The sequence below is a fragment of the Mesocricetus auratus genome, unplaced genomic scaffold, assembly GCF_017639785.1.
Source record: "Mesocricetus auratus isolate SY011 unplaced genomic scaffold, BCM_Maur_2.0 Super-Scaffold_100025, whole genome shotgun sequence".
Taxonomy (NCBI): domain Eukaryota; kingdom Metazoa; phylum Chordata; class Mammalia; order Rodentia; family Cricetidae; genus Mesocricetus; species Mesocricetus auratus.
This window is the reverse complement of record NW_024429206.1, coordinates 18208053-18229257: the sequence shown is the minus strand read 5'-3', so window position 1 is coordinate 18229257 and position 21205 is coordinate 18208053. Positions and strand designations below refer to the sequence as shown.

Genomic DNA, 21205 nt, shown 5'->3' with positions numbered 1-21205 from the left:
TGCCCAATAGAGAGGAAGCCGGGAGAGCATTCTCGCGAGATTCCGGCAACCCGGCCCTCAGGGAGCTAACCATGGAGGGTGAACGGGCGCCGCTTCTTGGTTCGCGGCGAGCGGCGGCGGCAGCGGCAGCGGCGACGACCGGAGTGTTTGCGGGGCGGCGCGCGGCGTGCGGGGCGGTGCTGTTGACCGAGCTGCTGGAGCGTGCCGCCTTTTACGGCGTCACGGCCAACTTGGTGCTGTTCCTGAATGGCGCGCCGTTCAACTGGGAGGGAGCGCAGGCCAGCCAGGCGCTGCTGCTCTTCATGGGCCTCACCTACCTGGGCTCGCCCTTCGGGGGCTGGCTCGCCGACGCGCTGCTCGGCCGTGCGCGCGCCATCCTGCTCAGCCTGGCGCTCTACTTGCTGGGCATGCTTGCCTTCCCGCTGCTGGCCGCGCCCCGCTCGCGCGCCGCGCTCTGCGGGGACCCGACCCCCGAGCTCGTCCGCAATTGCTCGGCACCCTTCCCCAACGGGACGGCGGTGTGTCCCTATGCCGCCGCGCGCCGCTGCGCCCCTGCCACCTTCGCGGGGCTTGTGCTCGTGGGACTCGGTGTGGCCACGGTCAAGGCTAACATCACGCCCTTCGGCGCGGACCAGGTGAGCCGGGCCCGTCCCTGTCCTCCCTGTTTAGCGCCTGCACCTGCGGTGCCCCACGCCCACCCGAGCCGATGCCTGACTTTGCACCGGGTGCCCTACGCCGAGGACTCGGGGACCGCCTGGGTACTCTGCGTACCTGCGCGAGCCCCAGGGTTTCCCACTTGATGATACCTAAACCTACACACACCCCTCACTTGACTGCGCGACTGACGGGGAGCTGCCCACCAAGCTCCCCAACCCGTTCACCTGCACCTCACGTCTAGGAAAGATTAAGGCTATGGAGGGAAGCCTTCCTGGTCAGGGAAGCTCTCTTGTAGTGCGGAGAGGGTCACCTGCCTCTGAGACCTGTCCTGATGGGACTTCCTTGTAGAGTGGGGAGGAAATCCATCTGCCCCAGCACCTGCCGGCTGGGTAGGGGGAGAGCAAGGCTCCTTCTAATCCAGGTGGGAAGGAAGCCCATGAGTGCGCCCCCTCATTCCCCACCTCGAAGGAGGTCCTTGACTGATACAGAGGGAGCCTCCCACTCTCCCGCAGGAACCTGTATCCACCTCTGCCCTCGCATTTGGTAGGGGACTGAAGGAGGGGAGGGAACCACACCCACCCTCTGCTCTGGGGGAACTTGGCTTTTAGTGTGGGTGGAAGCCCTTGAGGGCGTGATCTGGGTGCTAGGAAGGGCTTCACCTAATAAGGTGATATGTGTCATGTGATGGCCAGGGCGGGTTTTAAAGTGAAGGGGCTTTTCTAATGGTGAGGTCATTTGAGTTGAGATCTGAAGGGAAAAAAGGCTGAAGTTGTTAGAGAGTTGGAGGACAGGCATGTATCAAGGACTGTCACGGCACTAGTTTTCCATTTACAAACTTCTGGGCAAGCACTTAGTTTTCGTCTTCATTGTTTTAAATGAGTTTTGGAGTGGGCTGTGTAGGAACGCTCAGTGTCACGCTGCTGCTCTGACCACCCAGACCAAGAGAGAGAGGAGGAGCCAGAGCTTTGGAGAGCAGAAGTGATCTGCTAGTGCGTGGGCGCCCCATCTGATCAGCTTCCCCTTTTTAGGGCTCTCTCGGGCTAAGAATGGATCTAGCGGTCAAAGGCAAATAAAGTATTTTGTAAGCAGTGGAAATTATGTGGGGCTTGAGTGGCAGGCTCTGTGGATAAGGCTTTTTAAGGTCCTGCTCTTTCCTGCTTACTCATCCCCCCTGACTCCCCTAGACTTGTACAGTTGAGTAGTCAGAGGCCAGTTGTCTCCTAAAACCCAACACACGCAGTTCCATTGCAGACAGATTGCAGGGCTGCCGTAGAGAGTGGGCAAGAGCACGGCTCTGGCTGTAGCCGGTCTGAGGAGCGTGGCTTCGAGTAAAGGGGTGGACTCAGACGAGGGAGGAGGACAGTAGGGAGTGCTCCAGGGTTATTTGTGAGCTGCAGGGAAGGTGAGCCCTGGGTGTCAGCACTGAAGTGATCCTTGAGTGCCTGCAATGTAAGTCACCAAGGTGAAATCGTTTGCTCAGAGAGTAGCACCATGAATGTAGGACCGGGCCATGTTCAGAAACCTTGTTTACAGGGTTTTATAAAGTTGACCAATTCAGTGAGGACACATCTCACACATCTCAACTGTAATAGAAGTAGCAGTAATCTCAGTGCATACTATTTTGAGGCGGGAAGGATTTCCACAAGCTTAAAGCCAACTCAGACAATATGGTTCTAGGCTATTATGGGCAGCAGAGCACTACTGTGGGTCATAAAAGTAAAATATAAACAAAAGAAGTAGTTGCCACTTTAGAATTCTGAAAGGTGCTTCTCACACAGGGGCAGTTCCAAGCCCAGACTCATGGCCTTGGTCTCTGTCACTAGTACACCGTGAAGACACAGGGTCAAAAGCACATTATCTCTGTCCTTTAAGCCTAGGTGTGGTGAAATGGCCCTCACAATTTGATACTTAGTCTCCAGTTAGTGATTGGGGAGGATTTGCTGTGACTTTGCTGGAGGAAGTATGTTACTGGGGTGTGGGCTTTATTTGAGATCGGAGCTGCTGCTCTAGCCAGCATGTCTGCTGCCATAATGGACTCTTATCTCTCTGGAATTCTAAGCCCAAAATAAACCCTTCCTTGTATTAAGTTGCCTTCAATGTGGTGTTTATCACAGCAACAGGAAAATAAGTTAGCAAGCTGGGCCATACCATGCAAGGTATACCTCTGAGTAAGCATCTCCGTGTCGGCCTGGTTTGAGCTTCATGGTGTACGCAGGGTTCTTTAGACTTTGCACTCACAGCCCCCTTTCACCTGAGAACTTACGTGACTCCGAGAGTCTAAAATAGATGTCCAAATGAAACATTAACTGATATCAGCCAAGTCATAAATTTGTTTCAAATCAGTTCTTTGCTGTATGAATAACAACCATTTATTAAAGATGAAGTCCAGTTTGCATAGTAACAAGATGAGTGTTTGCACAACTTGATGCAGTCCAAAGCCATGCTCCATCCTTGAAAGCTGAGATGTGATGGCTGGTAGGAAAATATTCCAAGTCTTGGCTGCTTGAAATTAAGCCATTGTGCTTCCGTGAGAGCAGAAAAATGTTCTATATGTAGAGGAAACAGTGCCGCTCATTTTATGGAATAGCCTATACGATACTCCCATAATCTAGCCAGGGAGTGTCAGGCATCATTGTGCCAGTGTGAAGTGTAAAGTGTGGGTGGTACTTGTGCAGAATCAAGACGGACGGATATCACAGAGCAAGCACTGCCAGGAACATCTCGGGTCCATTGCACATTTGATTCACTTGATTCTGAATAAGCTTTGGTCCTTGTGCATTTAGATATCTGTTACTGTTGCCAGGTTTCTCTCTCTCTCTCTCTCTCTCTCTCTCTCTCTCTCTCTCTCTCTCTCTCTCTCTCTCTCTCTCTCTCTCTCTCTCTCTCTCTCTCTCTCTCTCTCTCTCACACACACACACACACACACACACGGTTTGAGAAGCTTTGATTATAGTATGCTTGGGGTGACTGTCTCTCTGTCTCAGGGCCCAGCTGTTCAGAAAGTGCTGAGGGAGCAGATTGAGTGCAGTGTGTCTTGGAGTCAGTGTTCTCCAGTAGATAGTTGATCATTGATTAGCACCCCTTAACAGACGTATGAATGGCTCCTGTGAGGGTCACTGACTGAGTCCCAGTGTGTATACTTCACTATAGCTAAGAATAGGTGCTCTTCCCCAGAGTAATTGGAATTGTCTCCAGTATCTCCACACTTGCCACTATCTGGGGAAGAGACCCTTCTAGATGCCAGAACCCTAGAGAAACTTGACAGCCACTTTGGGTGTGGTCAGTTTGGTTTGGTTTGATTTTCTGTTTGTGGATTTTTGTTTTATTTTGCTATATTTTTGAGACAGAGTCTCAGTGTAGCTTAGGCTGGCTTCTAATTCACTAATAGAAGATGACCTTGAACTCCTGATACTCCTGCCTCTGCCCAAGTCATGTCTGTCCCCCACCATCCTTGGCTATTTATTTAATTTTTGGCCTGGGGCTTTTCTGTGTAACCCATGCTGCCTTCAAACTCACCAAGTAGCCCAGACAGTCCTCCAGACCTATGTCAGCCTCTGAATGCTGCTGCTGTGAGGAGTGTGTGCCACCATACTGGGCTTCCACTGCTTTTTTTATTTGGTTTGGTTTTTGAGCTCTGCTCTTGCCCTGTAACCAGGCAGGCCTAGAATTCCATGTGTAGCCCAGGCTGGCATCAAACTCATGATTATCTTCCGGCTGCTGCCTCCTGAGTGCTGAGATTTCCTGTGTGTGTACCCCACCCACTTGTCTTTTTTAAAGCCTTTGTTTTGGGTGCTTAGGATAATTGAACTATGGACCGCACATGAGATGGTGGGGGTGATGTTCTTAGGTGTGGTTGTACCTTTGTTATGTAGAAGAGTAGTGTTTTTAGGAGATTCAGTCAAAGTTGTGTGTGTGTGTGTGTGTGTGTGTGTGTGTGTGTAAGGGGGATCAACACTCTTGTTTACATGTTTGCTTCTGAGTCAGGGTCTCTCTCTGTATCCCTGGCTGGCCTGGAACTCTGTAGACTAAGTTGGCCTTGAATTTACAGATATTTACCTGCCTCTGATTGTTTTTATTCGCGCACGCACATGCATGAGTGTGTCTGTCTCTGTCTGTCTGTCTGTCTGTCTACATGGTAATGATGTGTATGTTGAGGTCAGAACAGCCTGCAAGAGTGAGTTCTCTCTCATGTCATTCAGATTCTGGGATGGAGTTCAGGTTTTCAAACAGGCTGAAAATGCCTTTACCTGCTGAGCCATCTCATTGCGTTGGCCCAGGATGTTATGGTTTTAACAGAAAAAATAGAGCTAAAGATAGGCAAGAAGGGTACATCTTACGTTGTTTTCAGCTTTCCTGTAACTTTGAAATGTTGAAGTGAAAAGTAAGGTGTGGCCCCTCTGCTGAGCTTAGTGTGGTCTGTCTTTGTGAACATGTTCCTCACCCACAGCAAGAGGTTAGGTTCCCAGGGGTGTTGGGAACGCAGCAGTAAGTGAAGGATGCTGGACATCTGGCAGGGCAGTGGTGGCTTTGCAGATCTGAGTAAATAAGAGACCGTGGGCCACACTTTGTCATCCTGTGACCTGTAAGTTACATCTTTACAGGTAGCTGGGGTCCTTAAGGAGGCACTTGGTGTGTGCTGCCTCATGACTGACTGTTCTTTGAGGGAGATTTCCAGGCCTCCCTTGAGCCTTTGCAGAAGCCAGATGACTGGAAGGCAGATGACTGTGCCGATGATTTCTGTCTGGGTCAGCTCTTGCTGGCCCTTCCCGGTTAGAGGGGTGTGCTGCTGCTGTCTCTAAAGTGCTTCTGCTTCTCTGTCTGGTGCTGCCAGAGTGCCTTTCTCATGTGAGAGATGGGCTGGGCTGTGGCTGTGAGCAGGAGTACGAGGTCACTTCAAAGTGAGTAGTGCAAATGTGTAAATAGTCACTCTCAAAGGTGGTTCATTTTAAGGCAGAATTTGCCCTTTGCTTTCCCTGGTGCTTACCAGTTGCCAAAGGTCCTGCTCATTCTTGGTTGGTGACATCAGAAGTAGTGAGCTGAGTGCTACATGCTCACTGGGATTCCTGTACTTGGAAGGCAGGGCAGGAAGATCAGGCGTTTGAAGCCTGCCTCAGCTACATGGGGAGTTGGAGCCCAGCCTGGGTTACTTGAGGCCCTAAGCGAAAGAAGCTACCGTGCAGGTAGAGCAGACAGCACTGCCTTTGTGGTGTGCTTTAGTTTCCAGTCAGGCTCCTTTGTTGACTGTAGGCATTCTTTGCTTCAGCAGAGATTCTGAGTGCTGGCACTATGCTGAAGCATGAGTCAGGACACCCAGGATGGTGTCTGTTCCAATGGGGAGAGGTTAGATTCCTGTGAATCTAACACCATTCTCCAGTTTAAACCTATACTTCCTTCTGGCCTGCCGGCCTCTACTCTCCATTTGGCTACAGTGTTTTCATGGCGGGGGCGGGGATATGGGGAGCTTGCTTAGCCTTGGCAGGGCATGTGGTGATGTTATGCGACTGGTATATGGGGAAGCTGTGGCCTTTGGCCAAGGGCAGAGAGAGGCATGTGACTGCTCAGTCAGCAGCAGTTCTGTTTGTGTGGCTACTGAGCCCCTAAAGTAAGCCTCCATTTATGAAGCAGCTGGGCCTGGCAGCCTGGAACAGTGAAGTCAGTTGACCACCAAATTTACAAGGAACAGAAGGACTGTAAAGGTTAGGGTTCTGCCATGCCAATTGAAATTTTCCTTACTATTTTGGAGGATGAGCTGTATCAATGCATATGGGGAGATGTATGTGGTCCTATGATGTGTAATGAAAAGGGCTTGGAACATTTCAGTTAGTATCTAATGTTTCCTGTCGCGTGCTGGGCATTGTGGCACATGTCTGTAGTTCCAGCTGTTCTAGAGGTTGAAACGGGGAATCATATAAGCCCAGGAATTTGAAGCCAGCCTGGGGAATTGATCCCATTTCCAAAGAGGTGCTTTTGTTTTTGTTTTTTGTTTAAACTGGCCTCTTCCCTTTCAGGTTTGTGAAAACAATGACATGTATATGTGTATGTGATGTTTACACACACACAAGTATAGTATATATATAAAGAGCTGGGTGGTGGTGGTATATCCTTAGTCCCAGTACTGGAGGTGGGGCAGAGGCAGGTGGATCTCTGAGTTCAAGGACAGCCAGGGCTACACAGAGAAACCCTGTCTCGAAAAACAAAATAAAACAAAACAAAAAGTATGTGTGAGTGTACTTTGAGTTTTATTTTCTCTGTTTCTTGGCTCATGTTTTTTCTTTCTTCTGGAGTGTCTCCACTGTGTCATGGACATTGGTGTCCACTGTTGAGTAACATTTAAAGACATTGTGCCTCTGCTGTAAGAAACTGAATATAAACTGTCACAGTGATGCCCGCCTTTAGAGTGGGGCCTTTGTTCTGAACTCATGTGTGTAGGACAATAAAATGTTTATGGTTGGTTGGTTCACTTGGGGGCTGGAGATGACACTTAGTGGTAAAGGGCTTACTTAATATTTGCAAGGACCTGTGTTTACTCCCTAGCTTAAGTTTGATGTGACTGTAACTATCTGACCAAATTCAAACATAGGAGTTGCCAGTATCGTGCCTATTATTTGGAGTTTAATAATTGTCAAAGAATGGCCAGTTTTGTTTTTGTTTGTTTGTTTGCTTGTTTGTTTTGGTTTCTGTTTTTTGAAACAGGGTTTCTCTGTGGCTTTAGAGGCTGTCCTAGAACTAGCTCTTGTAGACCAGGCTGGCCTCGAACTCACAGAGATCCGCCTGCCTCTGCTTCATGAGTGCTGGGATTAAAGATGTGAACCACCACCCGGCAAGAATGGTCAGTTTTGATGGTATAGTTTGCATCCTCACCTAAATCTTAAATACTCTGTGGAACCATGAGTGCCAAGTAAAAGCCTTACTGCATGTTGTGCTTGGCAGCTTTGCTCCCATTTAAAGCTTGGTATTAGGCAGGTGAGATTGCTCTGGGCACCAGAAGACAGGTGTCTGTATGTGGGTTTACTTAAGACAGTTTGAGAAAGGAAACTGTCTAGAATGATGCTGACTAGGACTGGGCCTATCTTCAGAGTGTTTTTGTAGATGTGAAATTACCAGCCTGGTGTGATCTGCAGGTATGCCTGGGAGTTTGCACCTAAAGGGGAGAGTCAGCTTGGGTCTGACTTTGAGCATTTCTCGAGTGTGTTGTTGAGACCTTTTGTGTAGCTCAGGCCAGTCTCCAGCTCATGATTCCCCTGCTCCTGTCTCTCAAGTGCTGGGATTACAGGTGTGCACCAGTAGATAATCTTTCTAATCTAAGCTACTTTGTGATTGTAACTGTTACTGTGCTTAGTTGTAGGCTTAGCAAAGATGCTGATACTTGGGCCCCCATGTAGTAGGAGTGGTGCCTTGCCTCTGAGCAAACCTTGCTGTGCATAGGGCCAGAGCCTGCTTGGCAGGACCTCATAGTACTTGTGATAAGTTCAGTGAGGCCTGGTGAATCATATAACAGTGCTGTGCAGGCTCCTGGTAATCCAACATGATGATTCTGCTGGGCTGGGCTGTAGGTCCTGGAACTATTTTAAGGATCATTCCTGCTGGCTTCAAGGTAGGTACTCAGCTTACTTTGAACACTAAGACTTGCTGGCATTTGGAGAGGCCTCCAGCTCCTGGAGTGATTGAGTACAAGATAGCTTTTGTCAGGAGACTGGCTGAACCTGTACACAGCATTTTGATTGTGTCCTACTGTCTGCCAGGGCAGGGACTTTGAGACACTTTGTGTCTGCTCTCATCTAGGAGATGATCAGGTGCTTGGTGTGGTGACAGGGCTTGTAGCTGCTGTGGGCGGTTGGGTGGTCATTTAATTATTGTAAACAATAAAGCTTGTCTGTTTAGAGAATAAATGAAAAGTGTAGAGGATTACATGTTCTTATGGGTTCTTTTCCCTGTTACTTTAGGTCAAAGATCGTGGTCCAGAAGCGACTCGGAGATTTTTCAATTGGTTTTACTGGAGCATTAATTTGGGAGCAATCCTGTCGTTAGGAGGCATTGCCTATATTCAGCAGAATGTAAGCTTTCTTACGGGCTACCTGATTCCCACTGTCTGCGTGGCCATCGCTTTCCTGGTCTTCCTCTGTGGCCAGAGTGTCTTCATCACCAAGCCCCCTGATGGCAGCGCCTTCACTGACATGTTCAGGATTCTGACCTACAGCTGCTGCTCCCAGAGAAGTGGGCAGCGGAGAAGGGGGTGAGTCACACAATCTTTCCCTCCCTGCAGATAAAGTACCTGCTCAAGTCTGGGGTGTGCAGCTTGTGTGTCTGGTCTCGAAGCCAACTTCATTCAGAAAGTTTGTGGTGTAAACCCTGCCTTTTAACTAGCAGAACCCTGAGTTCAGTACTCTATGCCCAACTTCCTCACTGCCAGCATGGATGAGGATGCCTTGCTGCTGAGTGGCGGATTTTGAAGGTAGGGATTTGCAGAGGGTACCATGGAGACATATCATGTGCTTTAGACACAGAAGTGTGTTAATGAGAACTTAGGCTGTGTGTGTTGTCAGTACTTATCTCTAAGGGAAGCTGTCGTCTCTCACTTTGGTCAGCATAGTACCCTCATCCAGAGAGATGGCAGCTACTTTCTGATGGATGGGCACACAGACATAGCTGCTTGAGATACACTTGGGGACCCATTTACTCTTACTTGAGTGGGGCTTCACAGCCTCAGTGCTGACCCATGGTCCTGCTCTGTACAGATTGATGAAGTCCAGAAATCCCCCAAAGAAGGACTTAGATACTTCTGTGTTTTCTGCAGTCTGCTGTGTAACTGATCCCTTGACTGTGGTTGTGACATAAGACAGACTGCAGTACTTTAGCCACCAGAGCAGTCAAAGCATAGAGAGAACCAAAGTTCAGGGAAGTGCCCGGACCTTGGTGGTCAGCTCCCTCCTGATGATTTGCTGAGCCTAAGGATTTCCAGTAGTTACTGAGCAGAGATGGACTCCTTGCCCTTAGAGCTTTCTGTGGGATAGCTTTCTGGTTGTGAAAGAGTTCTACAGGCTAATGTGCACATCTCCGCCCATGCTTGTCTATGTTCATTATTGGGGTGCGGGACACCTCTGTGTGGCAGACCTGAAGCTACACAGTGACTACTGTGGTTTTGCTGATGGCACCTGAGTCCCTTGTGTGAAATTTGACTGTGACTGTCTCAGCCTCCTTTGAACCTGCTGGGAAGGCTGTTTGCTCTGTCAGCTTTCAGATCCTGTCCAGAAAGGGGGAACTAGCATTGAGGAACTTGCAAAGCCAGACGTCACCCAGCTCCAGCAGATCCTGCTATTTGCTAGGGCCTTTCTTTAGCCAGACAAAAGCAGTGTTGCAGACTATAGCTGTTTCTAATCTAGATTTATAGCCATGGACACACGACAGCCCTTTGCAGATAGCACTGATGAGAATCTTTCAGCTAGGATCCAGCATTACTCCAGAACCTGTGGGTTTCAGTGCAGACATGGCACAGGAAGGGTGATGCTGAGAGCCTAGTTTCCTCTAAGCTTCAGCTTTGGAAGACTTTGGGATAGAAGTAAGCAGAAAAGGTTGGAAAGTCAGCTAAGTTGTTTGAACTTGCTGTAGACCTGGTGGTTCAGAAACATTACAATGCCCAATGTTGATGTTTGCCCAGGGGAGCTGGACAGCTCTTAGGATTGTTGTAAGGCCTCAATATAGTGAGGTATGCAAGGCTCTCAGCAACCTAGTATTTGATGGTGCTCCTGGGGGTGCTTGGAGTGGGATTGAAGAGCCCAGGAAGTGCCACAGCTGTTTTCATGGGTCTGACTCTTGGCTCTGTCCATGTGTGTTCTAGGTTGATGTATTTGGAGGAAGACGTGGTGCTGATAGTAGATGAGACTTGACAGTCTGAGTTCTCATCATCATATCATTATACTATAATAGAGTTGGCCCAGGGGCTTGTTTTGAGTGCCTTTGTGTGAAGCTTGTGACAATGCAAGGGTGGTGTACTGTGCACCTAGCCTTTCAGAGCCTGGACTCATAGGGTACACATAAGTACAGGAAAACTGAGTCACAGCTTTTGTGGGAGGAGCAATGGGCTCTTGTCTGACTGTGGGGCTCTTTTAATGTCACAGCATAGAGTACTAGCCATGCAGGTAGACTATGAGCTTCTTTTTTTCTGAGACAGGGTCTCATATAGCTCAGACTGACTCTATACTTGGCTTCATATGTATAGGAGTGTCTCCTGACTGAACCTCTCTAATGTTGGGGTTAAACATGTGCCACCTCACTTGGTGATTGGGAAGCTTCAGACCAGTGGTTCTCAACCTTCCTAACATTGCAACCCTTTAATACAGTTCTTCATGTTGTGTTGACCTCCCCCAACCATACAATTATTTTCATTGCTATTTCATTCAAAAACTATACTTTTGCTACTGTTAAGAATTATATTGTAAATATCTGTTATACAGGATACCTGATATGTGACCCCTGTGAAAAGGTCCTTCAACCCCCAAGGGGGTTGTGACCCACAGGCTGAGAACCACTGCTTTAGAGACACCTGGTTCATCAGCTTTAAAGTATTTTAGTGATAGCACAACACTGAGGGGCTCTGAGTGGCCTTTTAGAGCCCTGGTGCCGAGGGGATTTGATTCTTGGCATCGATGTGTTTCAGAGACATCTTATTAGTGGGATGTGCTCATCGCTAATACAGGTAGTGCCTGTATCAAGTACTTGGGGACTTGAGATAAATAGGAATTTGGAAGAGTTAGGGATGTCCTCAAATGAAGACAAATAAAGTATAGGAACCTGTGACTCAGTGTCCCTCACACCTAATCTCTGTGGTACTGGGCAGGCAGTAGGTATCTACTTCATCAGAATTTGGCTAAAATACTAAGGTATGGTTTTATCGATCTTCTTGAACTTAGAATATACAGATTAAGAGCATCAGCTTTGTAGGATAAAAATAAGGGGCTGGAGAGACAGCTCAGCAGTTAAGAGCGCTTGCTGATCTTTGTCAAGGACCTGGGTTTGGTCCCACCACTCATGGTCTTCTAAAACTCTGGTTCCTGAGGATCCATTGCCCCTTTCTGTACTCTGAGGGCGCATGTGCAGTACACTTTACATGTATGTAGGCAAGCTGGGTGTATTGGCACATGGTTTTAGTTATAGCAGAGATTGGCATATCTCTGTGAGTTTGAGGCCAGCTTGGTTTATGTAGCAAGTTCCAGGACAACCAGGGCTCCATAGTGAGACCCTGTCTCCAAAGCCAAAACATACATACAGGCAAACCACACACATAAAATAAGAAAAAAAATTAAATGTGGCAGTTCAGTGAAATAGGGCCTAGGATTATAAACTCCAGTGTAGACAGCTGCCATTCCAGTGTCTGGAATTGGGAGACTGTCAGTGGGGTTGAGTGTCTCCTGTTGATTTTGATCTGGAGTACATAGTTTCCTACAGTCCATATTGGTATTATGTAGCTGGGAAAGACCTTAATGCTATCTGGAGGGCCCCACTCATTTTGTAAAAACTGCAGACAGAGAGGCAGGGGCATTCATTGTATTCTGGAATGTGACCCACAGCTATGAATGAGGTATGAGTGTCCAGGCATATACCTGTAAGCCAAGAAGGCTTCACTCCAGTCCTGACCCCAACTCTGGGATCTAGACACAGCTCTTGTCTGGTTTGTGTCCTAACTTCCTCTTCGAAATGGGCCAATAAGAGCCTCATAGGACTTCCCAGCTTGTGACAAAGGTGAAGGAGTGCGTGCCCTATCACCCTGCTGTAGTGCCTACCACGGTTCTTTACTTCAGACTGCCCCTTCACCCAGAGGGAGATGTTGCTTTCTCTGCCATCAGGATACCCTCTCGTCCCTGAGTGTCTGCTTATGTGATTAAACCAGTGTCGTCACAAGAAACAGGGATTGCTGTCAGCTGGCTAGCACGGCTGCCCCGTGGTTGAGATACACTCCCTGTGGGGTCATTAGACACAGCTGCCCTTGTCCAAAGGCCCTGTGGTCAGCCACGGAAGCTGTGTGTGCAGTCTCCAGTTAGCCACAGAAGGACTTAAGCAGGGCAGTACAGAGAGCCGCTTTCCCACCCCAGAAGTGATTTGTTACCAGAGTGTTGTCACTGGGGGTGGAAGTAAACTAACTCCTTCATTTTGTTTCCCAAAGTGAAGGCCTTGGAGTCTTTCAGCAATCTTCTAAACACAGTCTGTTTGATTCATGTAAGATGTCGCGAGGAGGGCCGTTCACAGAGGACAAGGTGGAAGATGTGAAAGCCCTGGTCAAGATCGTGCCTGTGTTCTTGGCTCTGATTCCTTACTGGACAGTGTACTTCCAAGTGAGTGCTGCAGGTGGCTGCCTCCCCAGCCTGTGGCAGGTGCTGCAGTGCAGGGTTAGGGTTAGTCACCAGTCACCACAGTTTCCAGTCGTGGGCTCAGATTGGTTGCTTTGCCTTCCTAGGAGGCAGCTGACAGTGGGGTGTGTCTGCTTGTCTGAACCCTCTAGCTTCTCATTTGGTTGCCTCTCAGCTCTTCTCAAAGAGACTGTAATTGCCATGCCTGATTCTGAGAGGTGGTGTCTCCTCTTCAGCTAGAGGAGGGAGGGTGTGTGAGGCTTGAAGAGGCTCTGCTGGCTTAGCTGCATCATCTGCTTTCTTTATCCAGATGCAGACCACATATGTTTTACAGAGTCTTCATTTGAAGATTCCAGAAATCTCAAGTATCACCACCACCCATCACACGGTAAGAGACCTGGAGGTGACAGGACTTCCTTTCTGTGGCTGCACCAGGTAGCTGGGACACTGCCACTAGAACTAGTTCTTGATTGGTTACAGCCTGCTGAGATTGGGTTAACCAGTGCCACTAAACAGTAGTACTGTCTGGTTCAGCCCCTCCCTCAGCTCAGGACACACCCATTGTGAGTCAGTGGCTCTAGTTGAAGCATCTTGGAGGTCATATGTGGGTGGTTTGGGGAGCTGCTATACTGCAGCTAATGCTGTGCTCTGTGCAGCTGCCTGCAGCCTGGCTCACCATGTTCGATGCGGTCCTCATCCTCCTGCTCATCCCGCTGAAGGACAAGCTAGTGGACCCAGTGCTCAGGAGGCATGGCCTGCTCCCATCCTCCCTGAAGAGGATTGCTGTGGGGATGTTCTTCGTCATGTGCTCTGCCTTCGCTGCGGGTGAGCCACCGTCTCTTTGGCCTCTCTCCTCTCTCTCCCAGCTTGGCTTATACACCATGCAGCTGCTCATGTATTGTGTTCAAGACACTGGACAGCTGCTGGTGACTCTTCATCTTCTGACGTCCATTTAACACGTGTCATTTAAGGACAAACTTTCATCTCCTAGGGCTGCAGGCTGACAGTAGGCATGAGAGGAAGAGATTCTGTGGAAGCTTTTGAATCTCACAGTTGTTAGAGCCTCCAGGTATCCTAGCATCAAGAATGAGGTTTTGTGGGATTGTTTAAGGCTCCTGGGAAGCTCCCAACAAAAGTCTCAACAACTGAGGAGCTAGTTCCTTGGGTCCCTCACCAGACTTCTGCCAGGGACAGTGCCCTAAGACAATCAATCCCCTCATTGTTTCTGTTTGCTAATTAGGCTGGTGTCTGGTCACCTCTTCAGTACGAGTACTCTGCCTTCCTTAATATTTGAAAATGTTGAGTTATAAAAGCAGTATAGTGGCAGGGGGAAAAAAGGCTTTCCACACAGTTGTGGTCCGAGGAACATGGTGCTGAGCCCTGCTGAAGGCGGCAGCTGTGTAAGAACCAGCCTCCGCCATCACAGCAGGACACAGCCGCTGATACGGTGCTTCACTGGCTTACAGAAACCAGTGATTCTGAGCTGTCTCATGGGTACTGTAAACAGAACTCTAGTCTCTGCAGGAACAGCAAGTGCTCTTAACTGCTGAGCCATCTTCTCAGCCCCTCTTTCTTGTTTAATAGTGAAAAAATAATAATGCTGAGAATTTACCTGTCGTTACCTATGTTTACTGTAGGGTTTTGTTGTTGTTTACTTTTTATTACTTTCAAATTTTTATTTTGTGTACATGGGGAGGTAGAGGTGTTCAGGTCAGAGGTCACCTTACCTAAATGAGTTCTCTTCCACCATGTGAGTTGTGGGGATCAAACTCAGGTCATCGGGCTTGGCAGCAGCGTCTTTACCCACTGACATGTCTCACTGGCCCAGAACCTCCCTTTGATCTCCATTTGATCTGAAAGTCACTTGCCACTTTTCAGCTTTTTACTTTGATACTGAGGTTTGTGCTTATATTAGTAATGGTTCATTTTGCAGACTTGAGGGAGATCATTAGTCCTGTGTTGGGGGCTTGGGGGCCATTTACCATGGCATAGTCCTTAAGTAGCACAGACTTGTTACTAAGGTTCTTGGTGATGGTTTCCCAGGTTTCCCCTCCACATCCTGCTGTGCTGGCCCTTCTGGTACCTTAGACCCTTTACATGTGGTGCTTCATTTTGGTTCTGCCCACAGTCTGTTTTATTTTCTTGCATAGGAAAGTTTTCGAGCTTCGTCTAGAGAACTGGTTCATGAAGGACTGCACATTGATTAATTCAGCATTGTGCCTGTGGTGGTGTCTTTGGGGACTTGGGTTGCTTACAGGACCATGGGTAACTTCACAGTGGTTATGCCATGAAGGACGTATCTCTGCTGCCCCCCCCCATTAGCTGCATGCAGGTCCTCATGCATCCTCCCAGTTTTAAAAAGATGAGCAGAACAAGTAATCCACACAAACGCTTGAAGGTTAAACTAGACATAGTGAGTATCAGTAAAATTCACTTTGAGGAAGCAGTGGATGACATGACTGTGACCTGCCTAGGCGCTGTCATGGTCACCCTCCTTTCTTGCACCTATCAGAATTGTTGACAAATACCTACAATATACTGCAGACTTAGCTGAATGACAGCATTAGGGCTCCACTAACCTGCCTCTCAATTCTAGGAATCCTGGAGAGTAAAAGGCTGGACCTGGTGAAGGAGAAGACCATCAACCAGACCATTGGCGGTGTGGTGTACCATGCTGCTGACCTGCCCATCTGGTGGCAGGTTCCACAGTATGTGCTCATTGGCATCAGTGAGATATTTGCAAGTATAGCAGGTGAGGCTGTGAATGCTGGTAGCATCTGGGCCTGTCTGTAGCATGCCTTGTCCTGGTGCTGGAGGGTGGGGCGGGGTAGGCGGTTATGGCTTAGACCATGTGTTAGTAAATAGTAATCCTCAGGCTGAGGCTGCCCTTTCTTGTGCAAAACCAGTGTTTCCTAAGATATTTTCAGGAGTCCATGACCTGCCTGCCCTGTGTGTGCTCTAGGAAGGAAGGGGAAGTGGCTGTAGGAGGCTTCCTCTTGACCTGTGTGTAGCCAACCTCTATGCAGAGCACAGCAGAGCTGCTGTTGCAGACTTACGAGAAGGAGCAAACCTGACTTAGCTTATTGTTGTGGGCCTCTGTCACTAATGAGACTCCAGAGCATAAGGCATTAGGGGTAGATGGGCTCCTGAAGCAGTGGGAAGAGAGGAACTGTGAGGTTCGGGGGAGGGGGGGAAGAGGAGCGTGTTAGTGCCTCATCTCTCAAACCCGGGCAGAATTCTGTGACTAGTGACGGTGGGCTTTGTCTTTGTTCCACCTGGTCACTGGGAATCTCAGTTTATAGGTGCTTGAACCTATTCTGCTGTGTTGATTGTGAAGCAGAGTCTGTATGGATAGAGTCCCCTCCGCCCCCCCAAGGATACATTCAAGTCTTTTGACTTTTTAAGATTTACTCATTTTATGTGTATGGTATGTATGTATGTACACTACATGCATATAGTGTCCCATGGAGGCCAGAAAAAGGCATCAGACCCTTGGAACTGGAATCACAGATGGTTGTGAGCGTCCATGTGGGTGCTGGAAATAGAACCCCTGTCCGTTGCAGGAGCAGCCAGTGCTCTTAGTCACTGAGCTATCTCTCCAGCCCCTGAACTTTGACTTCTTGAGAAGATGTGTTTTAAAGAGTCCCATAGGACAAGTGGCTGGCACCAGCCCTGACTTCTCCAACCAGGAGACAGTCATCCTGAGAGTGTTCAGACCTCAGTGGAGCCTGTGTGTGCTGCTGGGAAGCTGGTTCCTCATGGTGACCAAGGTAATCTCAGTGTAGCCTCCTTTTCCTTCTCTCTAGGTTTGGAGTTTGCATACTCAGCTGCTCCCAAGTCCATGCAGAGCGCCATCATGGGACTCTTCTTTTTCTTCTCTGGCATTGGGTCCTTTGTGGGCTCAGGACTGTTAGCCCTGGTGTCTCTCAAGGCCATTGGGTGGATGAGCAGCCATACAGACTTTGGTAAGATTCTGATGTTTGGGGTGGGAAAGCAGGGTGCTTGCTGCAGGATGTGTGAAGAATCCAGTCTGTCCCAAGACGCCATTGGCCCAAACCTTGTTCTTAAAGTTTGCATTGTGTAGCACTGCCTTGTCAGCTGCTGTGTCCAGCAGAGCTCAGTCTGCCCTGGAGTGGCTCATTGGTTCTGGATGCCATGGAGTCAGCCTGCATGGAGCAGGCTTTCCCAAAGGGTCATCACAGAGATCAGGATTCTAGTTGTTTAGTTTAAAACAGTTACTATTCTATATGCATATATTATAGGTAGGTGGCTGTCACGGTGCATATGGGAAGGACAACTTTGGCTCCATCCTTCCAGTCCACAATCCTTTGTTTTAGACAGGGTTTCACTCTGAAGTCCAGGGTGACCTCAAAGGGCAGGAGTGCCATTCCTACTTAGGAGACAGTGGTAAGATAGTATCTGAAGGGGCCAGAGTGAAGGAAATGGTACAGCTACCACTCAGGTACCACCCCACCACTCCCCACCCCATATCACCAAGGGACACGGCATCACTCTGACCACCTCCTCATCTGCAGTAGTGCTGCCTCTGCCTCCCAAGCCTGGGTTTTAGGTGGGAGCCACCTTGCTTGGCTTAGACTCCAGTTCTTTAGACACATTGTGTGCATAGTTGACTGCTCTTGGTGGTTCCCACTCCCTACCTTATTCACTAATCCAGTGTCTTAATGGCCCTGGTTGTTTCTGATGGGCTGCACCTAAGCCTCTGGAGAGTTCCTTTGATTATAGTGCTCAGCAGCCTCTCACTTTCTCCAGGCAGTGGAGTGGGGTCAGTGCTGTACTAAGGCCTGGTGTAGCCTGGGGAGAGATAACTGGAGTGGGTCTCTCTAGAAGAATGCCTCCTGTAAAAGGGCCTGGTAGCTCCAGGCCAGCAGCACCCCCTTCTCCCACCAAGTACGGCCCTTCCCTCACTCACTCTCCCCTGTCCCACGTTAGCATTCTTACAGAAGAGGGGTGTGGCCAGAACTTATGTAGTGTCCCTGGTCTCAGGGCTCCCTAGACCTTGGTTGCACTGTTTTACTCTGGCCCCTTTGGATACTACCTGACCACTCTAAGTGGGAATGACACTCCTGGCCCTGTGCTTCTAGTGCAGTCAGCTCAGAACCCTGTCATGTCTCCTCTCTGCCAACTACCCTGACCCTGCACAGGACACATTCTGTTCCCCAAGAATCAGCCTCGAGCACCCCATGTTCTGAGAGGCTCCCTCACAGGATTGTGTTGCAGTGAACTTGTTCATTCTGCCTGATGGACATTAGTGTTTCCAGTGTTTGCTTTATGAAAGAGCTTTGGTGGGCATTGCTGCTCAGGCCTTCTGGAGGCAAATGCACTCTCATTTCTTTTTCTGGGGACCAGGAGTCTGATGAAACACAACTTCTGTTTGTTGTGTTTGTAATGTTGTTCTGTCTGTGACCACCCAGGACAGCTGCTTCTTGGGTGATAGGTCCATGTTTGAGTTCTCTGCACATTCCCAAATGAGACTGTGCCTGGTAAGCTGTGCTATGCTTTCTGCTTTGGGGCTAACAGTGTGAACATAATCACACTGCCCACTTGTCCTGCCAGCTTCAACACTGCACATAAAATTACATCATTGGTACATGTAATTTTTGCATCAAGTGCCCATCTCTTGTAGTTACAGAGGAGATAGGTCCTGGAGTATGAGTGTGTCACTGACCACAAGGGAGCAGGCAGAGCTAGTTTCCATTTACTGACTGAATCAGTCTTTGGTCTGTGAGGTTCAGAGTAACAGGGCTCTTTCCTAAGGGCAGACTTAGGGCCTTTGTCCTCCCTTCTGGATCAGAATCTTGCACATATCTGTATTGTGGGAGCACATGTGATGCTAATGAGCATCTGCTCAGATAGTAAGAGGGTGTGTAGAGTAACCTAATGCTTATTAAAAGAGGTCAGGAGGAGGAAGTCTCACCTTCTGAATAAACACTAGAACCTGCTTTTGAAGTGTCAGGAAGCGCAGCAGCTTCCAGCCACAGCACTGGCTGTGTACCAGTTCCCTTTTGCGAGACAAGTCACCGAGAGTATGGCTGTGCTACTTGACAGCCCCCGGGTGACATGATACCTGTGGCTCATGGGGACAGGAGCTAGGTGGTCATCCTGCCACTCTGTCATGTATCTTGGTCCTAGGTCAGTGCTGAGTAGTGGTGGTGCTGGACCTTTTGAGTGGTTCTTGAGGAACCGTGTTTTACAGAAGCCACCATGCCGAGTGGATAGCATTGCAGTTGGCACTGCTTCACAGCCCTGAGTCCTTACAGGTGCAGAGTCACAGTGGAGACCATGGGCTCATACCTTTCAGCCCAGTTGTTGAGCTCCATGGCCTGTGGTCCTAACCTGTGCTGCTGCTTTTATAGTGAGACCAAGGTGTGTGTATTACAGCAGTCAGGATTACCTGGGTAGTGTGTGAGACTTGAAAGTTAAGACCTGAAAAAACATCTGTCTTGCTCTAGTAGGAAGGTAATGTCCTCATGCTGCCTGTGCTCAGCACCCTGCAGCATTTGATGAGAGAAATGAGGTATGGGCTTAGTCCGTCCTCAGAAGCGTTGCTCTGTGCTGAACATAGACAGAGGCTTTCAGTGGAGTGACAGGAGAACATGTCAGAAGGCAGTGCCGTGACCTAGACAACGCAGTCAGGAACAGGGGGCTTCTCTCCACATTGTCTGTCTGGAGGAGACAGAATGCAAGTTACCATCACGAACCTTCTCCGAGAGGTCAGAGCTGACCTTACAAGCCTTCCGCAACCTTGAGGGCGATCTTCCCATGTCAGAGCTGAGGCCAGGACAGTTGCCTTCCCTCCTTCCTTTCACCCAGATGGGATAACCCCTGGGAGGGAGGCGGCTAGTGCAGAGTGCTCTCTCAGGTGGCCAAGAGCCCATGCGAAGGTGCCCTGTCCATGGAGTGCACTCACCAGGATGCGTCTGCTCACTCCTAGGGAACATCAACAGCTGCCACCTGCATTATTATTTCTTCCTGCTGGCTGCCATCCAGGGAGCTACACTGCTGCTCTTCCTCATCGTGTCCGTGAAGTACGACCGCCAGCGAGCCAGAGCCGATGGGGGACCAGCCAGTACAAGGACCTGATGTAGCCAGCCAGCCAGCATACTCACAGGTTCTGCAGACTGTAAGGCCTCAGCACCTGCTAACTGCAAGGGCAGTGTCAGCAGGCCCATTGAGGGAGCGTTGGTGTCACAACTTCTGAACTTGCATGTTGTCTGGACTGGCTTCCCCTCCCTCGGCCCAGATGAGTGTGGCGAGTGCCTTACTGTGATGTCTCCTGTGCACTGGGCTGCCAGGGGAGAAGCATGAGGCTGAGAATGTGGCTTCTCTCACTGAAGGTTTCTACTAGTCCTGAGCCAGCTGTGCTCTCTCTCCGAGAGTGGGCAGCCACTGTCCTGCTGCTGGCATCCTTATTCCTTATACTGTTACTTCTTCCTCATAGCATCGCCTTTTTATTTAAGATTAGCAAGCACTTCCATCAAAGGGGTAAGGGGTTCTCTTTAGAGATGAAAGTGTGGTCGATGGTAGAGGGTCCCCTGGGAGCAGCATCTGCTCCACTCAGTCTCTTTATTGTCACAGGTCTTGGTGATGCCAAGGTCTTTGGGTCAGTAGTGTAGACTCATCCGAAAATAGGTTTTGTTAGTGAGGTAAGGGAGGTCTCTTTATTAGACTAGGCTGGCTTCAAACTTGGGTCTGCCTCCTATCTGCCACCTGAGTGCCAAGATCCCAGATGTGTGACACCTTGGTCAGCCGGACTTAGCTCTTGAACTACCGATGTGCTTTTTTAAGCACATGCATCAGTGATCCTGAGGACACCATGTCCTCACTGAAATCAGCCAGCAGCTGGCAGGAGGTTGGACTCACACCAGGCAGATCTGCTCCTGGAACCTGACTCTGTAGGGTGAGACTAGAGGTGGGGGTGAGTGGTAGGGTAAGGTGGAGGCGGGGGTGAGTGGGAAAGCCCAAAAGCTGTTGGACTGGTTACCACCTTTGTATCGTTACTGACATACCTGGGGTTTGTTCTGTGTGTTGCTGTATTTTGTATCATTTTATAAAAGCTTCTCAAACATGACATCAAGAGCTTCCTGGGTGATTTCTTCATATTCTGCTTGAGTTTGGCTTCCCCCTGCGGGTTTCATTTCATGACAGAAACTGCTGCCAACTCAGCCTTTTCATTCCCTTGGCCGAGT

The 21205-nt window shown here is 49.2% G+C and overlaps 1 protein-coding gene across 1 annotated transcript; it reads left to right on the top strand.

The window, feature by feature from the left end:
• The first annotated feature begins 51 nt into the window (after positions 1–51).
• Positions 52–21087, top strand: Slc15a4 (solute carrier family 15 member 4). Its single transcript, XM_005080597.3, has 8 exons — positions 52–635; positions 8601–8890; positions 12815–12983; positions 13309–13386; positions 13655–13823; positions 15595–15750; positions 16805–16963; positions 19951–21087. The coding sequence occupies exons 1-8, from the start codon at positions 72–74 to the stop codon at positions 20097–20099; spliced, it is 1734 nt and encodes a 577-aa protein (XP_005080654.1). The 5' UTR covers positions 52–71; the 3' UTR covers positions 20100–21087.
• Positions 21088–21205: the final 118 nt, after the last annotated feature.

What these genes read in the sequence shown, in the direction of transcription:
- Slc15a4 (XM_005080597.3), top strand. Translation starts at nt 72, where the DNA reads ATGGAGGGTGAACGGGCGCCGCTTCTTGGTTCGCGGCGAGCGGCGGCG. An exon ending in AGTGGGCAGCGGAGAAGGGG is followed by an intron (nt 8,891 to 12,814) that starts GTGAGTCACACA and finishes TGTTTCCCAAAG; the next exon opens with TGAAGGCCTTGGAGTCTTTC. An exon ending in GTGCTCTGCCTTCGCTGCGG is followed by an intron (nt 13,824 to 15,594) that starts GTGAGCCACCGT and finishes TCTCAATTCTAG; the next exon opens with GAATCCTGGAGAGTAAAAGG.